Genomic DNA, 16,239 nt, shown 5'->3' on the forward strand with positions numbered 1-16,239 from the left:
TGGGGAGAGGTGGCCACCATCTCTGCAGTTGAGTTGACTCAGCTGTTCCAGCCTGCCAGCTCTGGAGAGACTAGGTGGTCCAGACAAGGAAGGGTCCCCACCAACACAGCACACCCGCTCTACCAAAAAGCAGCCAGACTGATTCTGTAAGCAGGTCCCTGATCCCATTCCTCCTGACTGGGTGAGACTTCCCAACAGGGGTCTCCAGACACCTCCTACAGGAGCATTCAGGCCAGCAACAGGTCAGTACCCCCTGGGATGGAGCTTCCAGAAGAGAAGCAGGCTTTGCTGTTTTGCAGACTTCACTGGTGATACCTAGAGTTACAGGAAAAGCCAAGGCAACTAAGGTCTGCAGTGGACCCCTAGAAAGCCACAGCAGCCCTACAGGTGCTAACAGTCAGTGGCCTGTTAAAAGAAAAACAAACAAACAGAAAACAACAACAACAAAAACCCCACCCAAAAACCCCACTCAAAGGTCAGCAACCACAGAAAATCTAAGGTAGATAAGCCCACAAATAAGAGAAAAAAAATCAATGCAAAAATGCTGAAAACTCAAAAAGCAAGAATGCCTCTTCTGCTCCAAATGACCACAACACCTTTCCAGCAAGTGCACAGAACTGGGCTGAGGCTGAGATGACAGATGAGAAGAAGCTTCAGAAGGTGGGTAATAATGAACTTTGCTGAGCTAAAGAAGTATGTTGTAACCCAATGCAAAGAAGCTAGGAATCATGATAAAACAACACAGGAGCTAACAACCAGAGCAGCCAGTTTAGAGAGGAACATAACTGACCTGAAGCAGCTATAAAATACAACACAAGAACTTCACAATGCAATCACAAGTATACATAGCAGAATAGACCAAGCAGAGGAAAGGATCTCAGAGCCTGAAGACTATCTATCTGAAATAATAGAGGCAGACAAGAATAGAGAAAAAAGAATGAAAAGCAATAAATAAAAACTGAGAAATATGAGATTATATAAAAAGACTGAACCGGCCAGGCACGGTGGCTCACACCTGTAATCCTAGGACTTTGAGAGACTGAGGCGGGTGGATTGCCTGAGGTCAGGAGTTCAAGACCAGCCTGGTCAACATGGCGAAACCCCATCTCTACTAAAAATGCAAAAATTAGCTGGGCATGGTGGCAGGTGCTTGTAATCCCAGCTACTCAGGAGACAGAGGCAGGAGAATCGCTTGAACCCAGGGGGCAGAGATTGCAGTGAGCTGAGATTGCGCCACTTCACTCCAGCCTGGGTGTAAGAATGAAACTCTGTCTTGGAAAAAAAAAAAACTGAACCTACAACTGATTGGGATACCTGAAAGAGATGGACAGAATGGAATCAAGTTGGAAAACATACTTCAGGATATCATCCAGGAGAACTCCCCAACCTAGCAAGACAGGCCAACATTCAAATTCAGGAAATGCAGAGAGCCCCACTAAGATACCCCATGAGAAGATCAACCCCAAGAAACATAATTATCAGATTCTCCAAGGTCAAAATGAAAGAAAAATGTTAAGGGCAGCCAGAGAGAAAGGCCAGGTCACCTTCAAAGGGAAGTCCATCAGACTAACAGTGAACCTTTCAGCAGAAACCCTACAAGCCAGAAGAGATTGGGGGCCAATATTCAACATTCTTAAAGAAAAAAATTTCCAACCCAGAATTTCGTATCTTGCCAAACTAAGCTTCATAAGCAAAGGAGAAATAAGATTCTTTTCAGACAAGCAAATGCTGAGAGAATTCATCACCACCAGGCCTGTCTTGCAAGAGCACCTTGCAAGGAAGGAAGGAAGCACTAAATATAGAAAGGAAAAACCATTACCAGCCACTACAAAAACACACTGAAGTACACAGACCACTGACGGTATGAAGCAACCATATAAACAAGTCTGCAAAATAACCAGCTAGCATCATGATGACAGGATCAAATTCACACATAATGCTAACCTTAAATGTGAATGGCTAAATGCCCCCAATTAAAAAACACAGAGTGGCAAGCTGGATAAAGAGCCAAGACCCATCAGTATGCTGTCTCATAAGCAAAGATGCACATGGGTTCAAAATAAAGGGAGGGAGGAAAATTTACCAAACAATTGGAAAACAGAAAAAAGCAGGGGTTGCAATCCTAGTTTCTGAGAATACAGACTTTAAACCAACAAAGACTTTAAAAAGATAAAAAAGGGCACTATATAATGGTAAACAGTTCAATTCAACAAGAAGAGCTAACTATCCTAAATATATATGCACCCAATACAGGACCACCCAGATTCATAAAGCAAGTTCTTAGAGACCTATGAAGAGACTTAGACTCCCACACAATAATAATGGGAGACTTTAACCCCCCACTGACAATATTAGACAGATTATCGAGACAGAAAATTAATAAAGATATTCAGGACTTGAACTCAGCTCTGAATCAAGCAGACCTGATAGATATCTACAGAACATTCCACTAAAAAACAACAGAATATGCATTCTTCTCATCACCACATGGCACTTACTCCAAAATTGATTACATAATCAAAAGTAAAACAATCCTCAACAAAGGCAAAAGAACTGAAATCACAACAGTCTCTCAGACCACAGCACAATCAAATTAGGATTCAAGATTAAGAAATTCACTCAAAACAACACAACTACATGGAAATTGAACAAGCTGCTCCTGAATGACTCCTAGGTAAATGATAAGATTAAGGCAGCAATCAAGAAATTCTTTGAAACTAATGAGAACCAAGAGACAACATACCAGAATCTCTAGGATCCAGCTAAAGCAGTATTGAGAGGGAAATTTATAGCACTAAATGCCCACCTCAAAAACCTAGAAAGATCTCAAGTTAACAATCTAACATTACAACTTAAAGAAGCAGAGAACCAAAAGCAAACAAACCCCAAAACTAGAAGAAAACAAGAAATAACCAAAATCAGAGCTGAACCGAAGGAGACAGAGATACAAAAAAACCCTTCAAAAAATGAACAAGTCCAGGAGCTGATTTTTGAAAAAAAAATCAATAAAACGGATAGACTGCAAGATAGACTAATAAAGAAGAAAAAAGAGAAGAATCAAATAAACACAATTAGAAATGATAAGGGAGACATCACCACTGATCCCACAGAAATACAAACTACCATTTGAGAATACTATAAACATCTCTATGCACATAAAATAGAAAATCCAGAAGAAACTGATAAATTCCTGGACACATACACCCTCCCAAGACTGAACCATGAAGAAATCGAAACACTGAATAGACCAATAACGAGTTCTGAAACTGAGACAGTAATAAACAGCCTATCAACAACAACAACAACAAAAGCCCAGGACCAGATGGATTCACAGCTGAATTCTTCCAGGGGCACAAAGAAAAGCTGATACCAGCCAGGCATGGTGGCTCACATCTGTAATCCCAACAATTACACATCTGTAATACCAGCCAGGCACGGTGGCTCACATCTGTAATCTGTAATCAGAGGCTGAGGCAGGTCTCTACTAAAAACACAAGAACTAGCTATGCATGGTGATGCATACCTGTAATCCCAGATACTCGGAGGGGCTGAGACAGGAGAATCGCTTGAACCTGGGAGGCGGAGGTTGCAGTGAGCCAAAATCACACCACTGCATTCCAGCCTGGGTGACAGAGTGAGACTCCATCTCAAAAAAAAAGGGAAAAGAAAAGAAAAAAAGAAAAGCTGGTACCATTTCTACAGAAACTATTCCAAAAAACTGAAAAGGAGGGACTCCTCCCTAACTCATTTTATGCGGCCAGCATCATCCTGATACCAAAACCTGGCAGAGATACAACAAAAAAAGAAAACTTCAGACCAATACCCCTGATGAACATTGATGCAAAAGTCCTCAATAAAATACTGGCAAACCAAATCCAGCAGCACATCAAAAAGCTTATCCACCATGATCAAGTTGGCTTCATCCCCAGGATGCAACATTAGTTCAACATATGCAAATCAATAAATCTGATTCATCACATAAACACAGCTAAAGACAAAAACCACATGATTATCTCAATAAACACAGAAAAGGCCTTCAATAAAATTCAACATCCCTTCATGTTAAAAATGCTCAATGAACTAGATATTGAAGGAAAATACCTCAAAATAATAAGAGCCATATATGACAAACCCACAGCCAATATCATACTGAATGGGCAAAAGCTGGAAGCATTCCCCCTTGAAAACCAGCACAAGAAAAGGATACCCTCTCTCATCACTCCTTATTCAATATAGTATTGGAAGTTCTGGCCAGGACAATCAGGCAAGAGAAAGAAATAAAGCAATTCAAACAGGAAGAGAGGAAGTCAAATCATCTTTGTTTGCAGATGACATAATCCTAGATGTAGAAAACCCCATCGTCTTAGCCCAAAAGCGTCTTAAACTGATAAGCAACTTTAGCAAACTCTCAGGATACAAAATCTGAGTGCAAAAATTGCTAGCATTCCTATATACCAAAAACAGGCAAGCAGAGAGCCAAATCATAAATGAACTCCCATTCACAATTGCCACAAAAAGAATAAAATACCTAGGAATACAGCTAACAAGTGAAGAGCTTCTTCAAGGAGAACTACAAACCACTGCTCAAGGAAATCACAGAGGACACAAAAAAATGGAAAAACATTCCACGCTCATGGATAGGAAGAATCAATGTTGTGAAAATGGCCATACTACCCAAAGTAATTTATAGATTCAATGCTATTCCCATTAAACTACCATTGACATTCTTGACAGAATTAGAAAAATCTATTTTAAAATTCATATGGAACCAAAAAAAGAGCCTGAACAGCCAAGACAATCCTAAGCAAAAAGAACAAAGCCAGAGGCATCATGCTATCCAACTTCAAACTATACTACAACGCTACAATAACCAAAGCAGCATGGTACTGGTACAAGAACAGACACATAGAAAAATGGAACTGAATAGAGGGAACTAAGAAATAAGACTGCACATCTACAACCATCTGATCTTCAGCAAACCTGACAAAAACAAGCAATGAGAAAAGGATTCCCTATTTAACAAATGGTGCTGAAAAAAGTGGCTAGCCACATGCAGAAAATTGAAACTGGACTCCTTCCTTATACCACATACAAGAATTAACTCAAGATGGATTAAAGACTTAAATGTAAAACCCAAAACTACAAAACCCCTAGAAGAAAATCTAGGCAATACCATTCACGACGTAGGCATGGGCAAAGATTTCATGATGAAAACACCAAAGCAACTGCAACAAAAGCAAAAATTGACAAATGGGATCTAATTAAACTAAAGAGCTTCTGCACAGCAAAAGAAACTATCATCAGAGTGAACAGACAACCTACAGAAATGGAGTATATTTTTGCAATCTATCCATCTGACAAAGTTCTAGTATCCAGAGTCTACAAGAAACTAAAACAAATTTATAAGAAAAAAACCAAACAATCCCATTAAAAAGTGGGCAAAGGACATGAACAGGCACTTCTCAAAAGAAGACATACATGTGGCCAACAAACATATGAAACAAGGCTCAACATCACTGATCATTAGAGAAACGAAAATCAAAACCACAATGAGATACCATCTCATACCAGTCAGAATGGTGATTATTAAAAAGTAAAAAAAAAAAAAAAACACAGATGCTGGAGAGGTTGCAGAGAAAAAGGAACACTTTTACACTGTTAGTGGGCGTGTAAATTAGTTCAACCATTGTGGAAAACAGTGTGGAGATTCCTCAAAGATCTAGAGGCAGAAATACCATCTGACCCAATAATCCCATTACTGGGTATATACCCAAAGGAACATAAATCATTTTATTATAAAGACACATGCATGCATATGCTCATTGCAGCACTATTCACAATAGCAAAGACATGGAATCAATCCAAATGCCCATCAATGATAGACTGGATAAAGAAAATGTGATATTGAAATATATATATATATACACACACACACCATGGAATTCTATGCAGCCATAAAAAGAAATGAGATCATGTCCTTTGCAGGGATATGGATGGAGCTCGAAGCAGTTATCTTCAGCAAACTAACACAGGAGCAGAAAACCAAACACTGCATGTTCTCACTTACAAGTGGTAGCTGAATGATGAGAATACATGGACACATATGGGGAACAACACACATTGGAGCATATCATGGGAGTGGTAGGGAGAGGGAGAACATCAAGAAGAATACCTGGTGAATGCTGAGCTTAATACCTAGGTGTAGGGATGATCTGTGCAGCAAATCACCATGGCACACATGGTTTATGTGTGTAACAAACCTGCACATCCTGCACATGTACCGCTGAACTTAAAAGTTGAAGATTTTTTTAAAAGATAGCATTTACAATAATATTAAAAATATAAATAAGATTGTAACACCTGCATGAGAAATGTCATAAACCTTTCTTTAAAATATTAATGAAGGTCAAAATAGATGGAAATATATCTATCAAAGACAATATTATAAGGATATCATTCTTTTCCAATTGATTTGTAGATCCAATGCAATTCAAATGAATATCCAAAATAGGTCTTTTGTTTTTATTTTTTTTTTGGTCAGAGTCTTGCTCTGTCACCCAGGCTGGAGTGCAATGGCACAGTCTCAGCTCACTACAACCTCTGCCTCCCAGTTCAAGCAATTCTCATGCCGCAGCCTCCCAAGTAGCTGGGATTACAGGAACTCACCACCATAACCAGCTAATTTTTGTATTTTTAGTAGAGACAGGGTTTTGCCATGTTGACCAGGCTGGTCTCCAACTCCTGACCTCATGGGATTCACCCACCTCAGCCTCCCAAAGTGCTGGGATTACAGGCATGAGCCACCACGCCTGGCCCGAAACAGGTCTTTTGAATAACTTGATAAACTGACTAAAATTTATATGAAAATACAAAATCCTAAGATAAACAAAGTTCAAGAGATTAAGTGTGGCTTTGGAGTGGGGGTATACAGTGGAGTGAAATAAAGGGCTCAGAAGCAATCCTAAGTAATTAAGCAAAATTATTTTGCAGTTAAATAGAAGAGGAACTCATTAATAAATAGGTCTGGGACCACTGAAAAATGAAAAACGATCCTTATGATATACCTTACCAAAAAATCAACATCAGGTGGTTTTAGGGTGTAAAGGTAAGCCAAAATTTCAAAACTTTTAGGAGAAAACAGATCCAAGATGTCCTCATGTTCCTAGATAACATAGTGTAGTGTGACTAAGAACAAAAACTCTGAAGCCAAGTTCAAATCTTGTCTCTACCACAAAATAAATGAGTGACCTTGTACATGTAACCTAATCTCTGCCTCCATTTCATCCTTAAATGATGGTAATAACTGTACTTACTTCATAGGGTGTATATGATGATAAAGTATATAAAAATTACTTAAAAATAGCACCTGGAATTAAGTAGTACTCTAGGTTATAACTAACCCTGTTACTATTATTATAGTGCTATTGCACTCTTTCTCTTGTGCCATGATTAGTTTCTTCTGTGCATAAAAGGTCAAAAAGAGAAAGGAAGAAATCCCTTTTTAATTCCTCGCTCTGATGATTCTACCCTTCATGATTAAATATATGCAGAAGCTCTGATCCTTAAGTTTCTATTGCTTCTAGATGAACATGGGACTCACTATCAAGGGTCTAATCAGTTTGGGGCCTTCAGCTTCATGGCTGGGTACCCAAGCACTCACTGTTCAACTCAACACCTAGTAATGTCCAGTCCTGGCCCTTGGGGTAGGTGAGCTCAACCGTCTCAAGTATCAAGCCCAAAATATAACATCAGGTGATACCACAACTATCCTGCCTGCTGCTTGCTGCACCACGAAGTCTGCCAAGCTGGTATTTCTTCTAAGATTCTTCATCTTCTGCTCATTGAATACCCTGTTATTGGGTGGTGTTAATAAAATTGCAGAGAAGATATGTGGAGACCTCAAAGGTATGAAGCTAAGGCAGAAAATAAATCCAAAGGTCAATTATGAATGAGAGAGAAGATATTGGGAGAAAAGTGTGTTATCTAGGTAGTCCAGGAAGGTCTTCCTTTCATGACAATACCCATAGACACTTAGTCCCTTGACTCGGGGCATTACTTACACTAGGGGTCCTTTGGATGTTTGATGAGAAAAAACAGAAATGACACAAAGTCCTTTCCAGATGGAGACCTCTTTTATAGGAGGTCCAAAGGACTGGAAGTATTTTGAATCAGAGGTTGTGTGACAAATTTCAAAGATCCCAGACCATTGACGAGTATGTATTGGGATGAGAGAGAAAGGGGGTTGGAGACAGAGCAAATTAAGACATTTTCAGTATCTGGGCTATGGACATATACAGAACTCTTGGACAGATGATTCCTGTTTAGAGGAGCTCACAATGTAAATGGGAGAGGCAATGAGACTTTCTTCCATAGATAGTGTGTGAAGGCTCAGCGCTTCCAGGGGATGAGAAAGTAGCACAGTTTATACCATAAGTCAGACACTCCAAGTTCTGGACCTGTTCACTTAGCAGATATGTGCCCTTGGACAAGTCACTCAACCACTTATTATTCTCTTAGTCTCAGTTTCCCCATGTGTAAAATGAAGATCAGAAAAGTGCCTGCTGCAGAGGGTGTTTGTGAGTATGAAATAAGATTATGCACATAACTTTACCAGAGAGTAAATTCCAGGCTGGCTGCTTGAGTAAGGTGGATTGTCAATACAACCATGATTGTGGCTGTTCCAACCACTTACTACCCAACTCTTAACAATAAAAACAGAGGGTTTGCCTCTGAGAAGGCAAGAAAGGAGAAGATGACGGGGTATGAGGATGAAAGAGCATCACCCCAAGGTTATGCATTTTAGCATTTTAGTATGCATCCTGCTTTAAGGATAGCAGCAGGCATGGTTACTTAAATTTTGAAGTATAGGTAGTATAGTGAATGTATGAAAACTGGGGAGGAGGCACTCTGAATTGCATGTCCTATGTGGGCAATTAAAAGGAAAGGAAGATGATGTGGGGAAGCAGGAGGATACTGTACTTTAATAAACTGTAAGATAGGAAATGTAGGGAAGCTCATCGCCCTGCACAAGCTAGTGGTGGAACCTCCTTTTTCACTGATCACTACTTCTCCTTCTCCAATACACTGCTCACGACAACAACCTGGAATTTTAACCAATTTGCATTGTGCAAAGGCAACATTTCCAAGCAACTCTAACTCCAAGAGAAAACCACATCTTTCAGAGTCCTTGAATATGAGAATAGTTCCAGGCTAAACGTAGGAATTTTTAAGGGCCCATAAAGACAAGTTCTCCTGCTGAGTCCTTACCAATTCCCACTAACTCAATGGGAACCTCTCATGCAGATCCCTGCAAATTGGACATGAATTTTGGAAGCTGCTATGAAGTTCACTTTAGATATTTCTACAACAGAACCTCCAAAAGATGTGAAACTTTTGTCTTCTCCGGCTGTAATGGCAACCTTAACAACTTCAAGCTTAAAATAGAACGTGAAGTAGCCTGTGTTGCAAAATACAAACCACCGTAAGGAATCTAATCCTGTCCTTGGTCCTTGGGGGTAGTAAAAGAAGAGGTTTTGACATCCTAAGATAGAGAAAATTGATCAGGGGCTAACCTTGCTTGGAGTGGGAAGAGGGAGGATTGCTCAAATAAGAAGTTTTAACAGTTGGGTTGGCCGGGCGCAGTGGCTCATGCCTGTAATCCCAGCACTTTGGGAGGCTGAGGTGGGTGTATCACCTGAGGTCAGGAGTTCAAGACCAGCCTGACCAACATGGAGAAACCCCATCTTTACTAAAAATACAAAATTAGCCAGGCATAGTGTCGCATGCCTGTAATCCCAGCTACTCGGGAGGCTGAGGCAGGAGAATCACTTGAACCCGGGAGGGTTCAAGAGGTTCAGAGGGTTCAGAGGTTGCGGCGAGCCGAGATCGCGCCATCCATTGCACTCCAGCCTGGGCAATAAGAGCAAAACTCCATCTAAAAAAAAAAAAAAAAAACCACATTTGGGTGGGATGTCAGGATCATTTGCTCATTTTGCAGTTAGGAAATCAAATGCCCAGAGAGAAAATAATAGCCACCATCTATTGGACAATTACTGTGTGTCAGGCACTGCACTAAGCAATTAACATATATTGATATAATTTAAAATTATATCAAGGTAGGGCCAGGCGTGGTGGCTCACGCCTGTAATCCCAGTACTTTGAGAGGCCGAGGTGGGCGGATCACAAGGTCAGGAGATCGAGACCATCCTGGCTAACACAGTGAAACCCCGTCTCTACCAAATATACAAAAAATTTGCCAGGTGTGGTGGCAGGCGCCTGTAGTCCCAGCTACTCGGGAGGCTGAGGCAGGAGAATGGTGTGAACCCGGGAGGCGGAGCTTGCAGTGAGCCAAGATCATGCCACTGCACTCCAGCCTGGGAGACAAAGTGAGACTCCATCTCAAAAAAAAAAAAAAAAAATATATATATATATATATATATATATATATATCTCAATAGATATATATCATTATTTTTATGTGACAGATGAAGAAACCAAGTACAGTACAAGTAACCAAGCATCTTGAGGTCACATTATTAAATGGCACAGCAGGGTTTCTAACCAGAGCTGACAGTCACAATGGTCTTGACAATCTTACATGGACAAGGTCACCCAAACCAAATTCTTGCACTCTCATACCTTTGAACTCTTCATAGCAACTTGCTGCTTTATACAATTAAGCTCCCAGCCCATGCTTGACTATTTCCCAATCATTGGAAATAGAAGGTCAATGGTGCCTAACAGGGCTGTGGTTTGGCTGATTCCCAGGAGAACTGGCTGGAGAGTGGCCTTGGGAGTAACTAGAAAGCAGAAATGTTGTTTTGTTTATTTTATATTCCTAGTGGATCTTTTCAGTACCTGGCACATACTAAGCAATGATTAAGTGTTAAGTGAATGAAAAAGTGAAAGATTAATCAATAAAATAAGGGAAACATTGAGATAGAAGGCATCCTCTGTGCTTTCCCTAGGATAAAAAATGACCTGCATTAATCCAGGGAGACCTTCAAAAACCTGTAACACCGATTTGGGTTTTTCTTTCCTTTGCTTAAACGGGAGGTGAGAGGATGTGAACTCATGAAGTTGTCTGCTGCACCATCCGAAATAAAGACACAAGAAAATTCAGACTGATTTTGAAATCTTTGTAATATTTCCATAATACTTTAAGCTTCCATCTGTTTGCTATTTTCCTGACCCTAGTTTTGTCTTTCCTGGAAATTAACTGTATGATCATTAGAATGAAAGAGTCTTTCTGTCAGCCCTGGCTCTCTTAATTTCTCTCCACTTGTCTTATCTGGATTTGCAGAGCTGTAAATGTCAGCTGGTCCCATCCATTGACTTCCCCCTCACTCCTGAGCCATCCCTTACATATGCACACTTAGCTTCATTTATCCTAAACTGCTAAACTGTTTCAGGTTTGACAAGTCTGTACAGGTTTGCATCACCTCCCCTGTCAAATTGAACTGGTTAGTGGAACCAAAGTCCCAAACCTATACTCCCTTTTGATCTTCAAATCAAACCTAGCAGCGAACTGCACACTTATGTGAAATGTCCCTGCACTCATAACAAATTTTTCTTTGTCGTGTTTCCTGATTCAAGTCCCTCAATTAGTTTAATTACCTCCCAACCTGGTCCCTGTTTAGGAGTAATTATATGGACCTCTGTCATTGCTATTTGACTTGATTATAGTCAGTCCTTCTGGAAAAGAATCCTCAACTTCAGTCCAGTGACTGTGTTTCAGCTACCAAAAAATGATTATCCAAACACAGGTTCCCAAATCTTCTGCATATAATGCTACAAGGTTTGGCATGGCCATGATCAGCCTAGCTGTAAGATTTACAAGTTGACCACTTCACCTCTGAATTTTTTCAGGCATCCAAACTGAACCTGCACTGAAGTAGGAAAACCTATCCTGGCACCTGTTATTACCCTCTGCATATCTACCATGTCCATCTTATAGACAAAGCCAATCCCTCACCTGTGAATCACAACCTGGAACAGTGGTAGCTAGGGCCAACATTGTAAACCAGTGAGACCATAACTAGACACACAAGCCTGATCTCTGCTCCATCTTAAGACTAGGAAGATCAATGCCCTAAATTAAGATGCTTTTCTGCAAAAATTCTGGTAACTACAAGATCATACCCTCAACCAGACAGGGTTTATTCTGAGCAGGTAAAGTGCTAATAACCCAGTTGATTCTGGCATATTTCATCTTCAATGAAGATCCTAAAATTATAGATCATTCTTGAGCCCAGCCAGCTGCAAGACCCTAAAATAATAGAGATGAGACTAATCTAATTAGTCCACATACACAGAAGTTCTGAGATTTTCCTGTTATGAATCATGAAACTGGGTGTCCCAGAAGCAGATAGTCTTTCAGGGACAAGATAGTATATTTCGGGAGCCTGTTTGCTTCCTACTTCAGCCAACTCCTTGAAAAGTCAGAGAAGTAAAAAAGGGGTGTACAGATATGAATAAAGTCAAGACTAAGAATCCTCTGAGGAAAGAAGGCAATTGTATCCTGGTGAGAAAAGGAAATAGATGCCCAGGACAGATTGTTGAGCATCAAAAGTGAGATAATGAGTTGAGTAAGAGCTTTTGAGGCTTTCGAGTTGTGTTATTCTCCCCACCACAAAGATCTGGATCAGTCATTGCCTGCTCTCTTGCCAAATCACTAACAGCCACAAAATACCAGATAACATAGTGGTCGTTCCAGAGTCCGGCTAGAGAAGTATAAAAGCATAAAAGAAGTGAGAAGCATAAAAACAGGTGCAACTGAGCTAGCCAGACACAGAGTTTACTGTTTTCTCTTCCTCCTATATACAGTAAGGTTTATGTGACTAAAACTAAGAGGAAGAAAGGTTCCTAGAAAATACATCTAGGACAGAAATGTAGATATTTTCTCTGGTTGGAGGTGGGGGGAGGAAGATAGAGCAATAATGTTATTTAGGAAGAAGCAAATGGAGTAAGGAAGCCCAGGTTGTATCACTGTAAAGTCTCTTCTCTGGAATCATCTACCACCACCACAACCACCCTTGAATCCACCAAGAGCAGCACAAGTTAAAAGAGCTGGGCTTTGGGGAGCTAAGCTATTAAAGTGCAAAGGCATAAGAAGAAGGCTGGGCTCAGTGGTTCTAGCCTGGATTCCTAGCAGAAACCACTGCTCAAGGAAATCAGACAGGAAATAAAAAATGGACAAACATTCCATGCTCATGGATAGAAAAAAATCAATATTGTGAAAATGGCCATACTGCCCAGAGTAATTTATAGATTCAATGCTATTCCCATTAAACTACCATTGATATTCTTCATTACATTAGAAGAAAACTATTTTAAAATTCATATGGAACCAAAGAAGAGTCTGAATAGCCAAGGAAATCCTATGCAAAAAGAACAAAGCTGAAGGCATCATGTTACCAGATTTCAAACTGTACTACAAGGCTGCAATAACCAAAACAGCATGGCACTAGTACAAGAACAGACACATAGAACAATGGAACAGAATAGAGAACTCAGAAATAAGACCACACAACTACAACCATCTGATCTTTGACAAACCTGACAAAAAAAAAAAGCAATGGGAAAAGGATTCCCTATTTAGTAAATGGTGCTGGGAGAATTGGCTAGCCATGTGCAGAAAATTGACACTGGACTCTTTCCCTATACCTCATACAAGAATTAACTCAAGATGTATTAAAGATTTAAATGTAAAACCCAAAACTATAAAAACCCTAGAAGAAAATCTAGGCAATACCATTCAGGATTTAGGCATGGACAAAGATCTCATGGTGAAATTGCCAAAAGCAATTGCAACAAAAATAAATAAATAGCAAAATTAAAAAAGCAATTGCAACAAAAGCAAAAATTTACAAATGAGATCTAATTAAACTAAAGAGCTTCTGCACAGCAAAAAAAAACTATCATCAGACCGAACAGGCAACTTACAGAAATGGAGTAAATTTTTGCAATCTATCCATCTGACAAAGTCCTAATATCAAGAATCTACAAAGAATTTAAACAAACTTACAAGAAAAAAACAAACAATCCCATTAAAAAGTGGGCAAAGGACATGAACAGACACTTCTCAAAAGAAGATAAAATATGCAGCCAACAAACATATGTAAAAAAGCTCAATATCACTGATCATTAGAGAAATGAAAATCAAAACCACAGTGAGATACCATCTCATGCTAGTTGCAATGGCGATGCTGGAGAGGTTGCAGAAAAATAAGAATGCTTTTACACTGTTGGTGGGAATTCAGTTAGCTGAACCATTATGGAAGACAGTGTGGTAATTTCTCAAAGACCTAGAGGCAGAAATACCATTTGACCCAGAAATCCCATTACTGGGTATATACCCAAAGGAATATAAATCATTCTATTATAAAGATCCATGCATGCATATGTTCACTGCAGCACTGTTTCAAGGAATTATTTATTTTCATTCTTAATTTCTTCCTTCACCCATTCAGGAGTATGTTGTTTAATTTCCATGAGTTTGCATAGTTTCAAATGTTCCTCTTGTTATTGATGTCTAGTTTTATTCATTTTGGTCATATAAGATACATGATATGATTTCAATTTTTTTTATTATACTTTAAGTTCTAGGGTACATGTGCACAACGTGCAGGTTTGTTACGTATGTATACATGTGCCATGTTGGTGTGCTGCACCCATTAACTCTTCATTTACATTAGGTATATCTCCTAATGCTATCCCTCCCCCCTCCCCCACCCCACATCAAGCCCCAGTGTGTGATGTTCCCCTTCCTGTGTCCAAGTGTTCTCATTGTTCAATTCCCACCTATGAGTGAGAACATGCAGTGTTTGGTTTTTTGTCCTTGTGATAGTTTGCTGAGAATGATGGTTTCCAGCTTCATCCATGTCCCTACAAAGGACATGAACTCATCATTTTTTATGGCTGCATAGTATTCCATGGTGTATATGTGCCACACTTTCCTAATCCAGTCTATCATTGTTGGACATTTGGCTTGGTTCCAAGTCTTTGCTATTGTGAGTAGTGCCGCAATAAACCTACGTGTGCATGTGTCTTTATAGCAGCATGATTTATATTCCTTTGGGTATATACCCAGTAATGGGATGGCTAGGTCAAATGGTATTTCTAGTTCTAGATCCCTGAGGAATCGCCACACTGTCTTCCACAATGGTTGAACTAGTTTACAGTCCCACCAACAGTGTAAAAGTGTTCCTATTTCTCCACATCCTCTCCAGCACCTGTTGTTTCCTGACTTTTTAATGGTCGCCATTCTAACTGGTGTGAGATGATATCTCACTGTGGTTTTGATTTGCATTTCTCTGATGGCCAGTGATGATGAGCATTTTTTCATGTGTCTGTTGGCTGCATAAATGTCTTCTTTTGAGAAGTGTCTGTTCATATCCTTCGCCCACTTTTTGATGGGTTTTTTTTTTCTTGTAAATTTGTTTGAGTTCTTTGTAGATTCTGGATATTAGCCCTTTGTCAGATGAGTACTTTTTGTTACTTGTTTCATGTCCTAACATATGATCAGTCCTGAAGAATGTTCCACATGCCAAAGAAAAGAATGTGTATCATTCAGTTACAGGATGAAATGTTCTATAAATGTCTGTTAGGTTCATTTGGTCTATGGTACAGTTTTAAACCAAAGTTTTTTTGTTGATTCTCTGTTTAGATATCTGTCCAATGCTGAAAGTGGGGTGTTGAAATCCCCAGTGATTATTGTATTGGGGTCTATCCCCTTAGATCTAATAATATTTGCTTTATAAATATGAGTGTTGTGGTATTGGGTGCATATACAATTATTTTATCTTACTAAATTGATTCCTTTATTATTATATAATGTCCTTCTTTGTCTACAGATTTTTACTTGAAGTCTGTTTTATCTAAGTAGAGCTATTCCTTGCTTTTGTTTCCCTTGGCATGGATTATCTTTTTCCATTCCTTCACTTCAGTCTATGTGTGTCTTTACAGCTGAGGTGAGTTTCTTGTGGGCATCATATAGTTGGGTTTTGTTTTTTATCCATTCAACTAGTCTAAACCTTTTAAATGGGGAAATTAATTAATTTACACTCAAGGTTATTATTGATAGGTGAGGACTTACTCATCTTTTTTTTGTTGTTTTCTAGTTCTTTTTTTTTTTTTTTTTTTTCTTGAGACGGAGTCTCACTCCGTCACCAGGCTGGAGTGCAGTGGCACGATCTCAGCTCACTGCAACCTCCGCTTCCCAGGTTCAAGCAATTCTCC

General features: G+C 39.5%; 1 protein-coding gene and 1 long non-coding RNA gene across 2 annotated transcripts in view; one reads left to right on the top strand and one right to left on the bottom strand.

The window, feature by feature from the left end:
- Positions 1 to 13,727, bottom strand: part of LOC129138246 (uncharacterized) — a 49,647-nt gene extending 35,920 nt beyond the window's left edge. Inside the window, exon 1 of the long non-coding RNA XR_008541390.1 lies at positions 10,639 to 13,727. This is a non-coding gene — a long non-coding RNA (uncharacterized LOC129138246). The remainder of the gene's footprint in view (positions 1 to 10,638) is intronic.
- Positions 6,542 to 9,485, top strand: SPINT4 (serine peptidase inhibitor, Kunitz type 4). Its single transcript, XM_024352279.2, has one exon. The coding sequence runs from the start codon at positions 9,285 to 9,287 to the stop codon at positions 9,483 to 9,485; it is 201 nt and encodes a 66-aa protein (XP_024208047.1). The 5' UTR covers positions 6,542 to 9,284.
- Positions 13,728 to 16,239: the final 2,512 nt, after the last annotated feature.

The sequence above is a fragment of the Pan troglodytes genome, chromosome 21 (genome assembly GCF_028858775.2).
Source record: "Pan troglodytes isolate AG18354 chromosome 21, NHGRI_mPanTro3-v2.0_pri, whole genome shotgun sequence".
NCBI lineage: Eukaryota > Metazoa > Chordata > Mammalia > Primates > Hominidae > Pan > Pan troglodytes.

Coding starts and splice junctions, on each gene's coding strand:
- SPINT4 (XM_024352279.2), top strand. CDS start 9,285: ATGGGAACCTCTCATGCAGATCCCTGCAAATTGGACATGAATTTTGGA.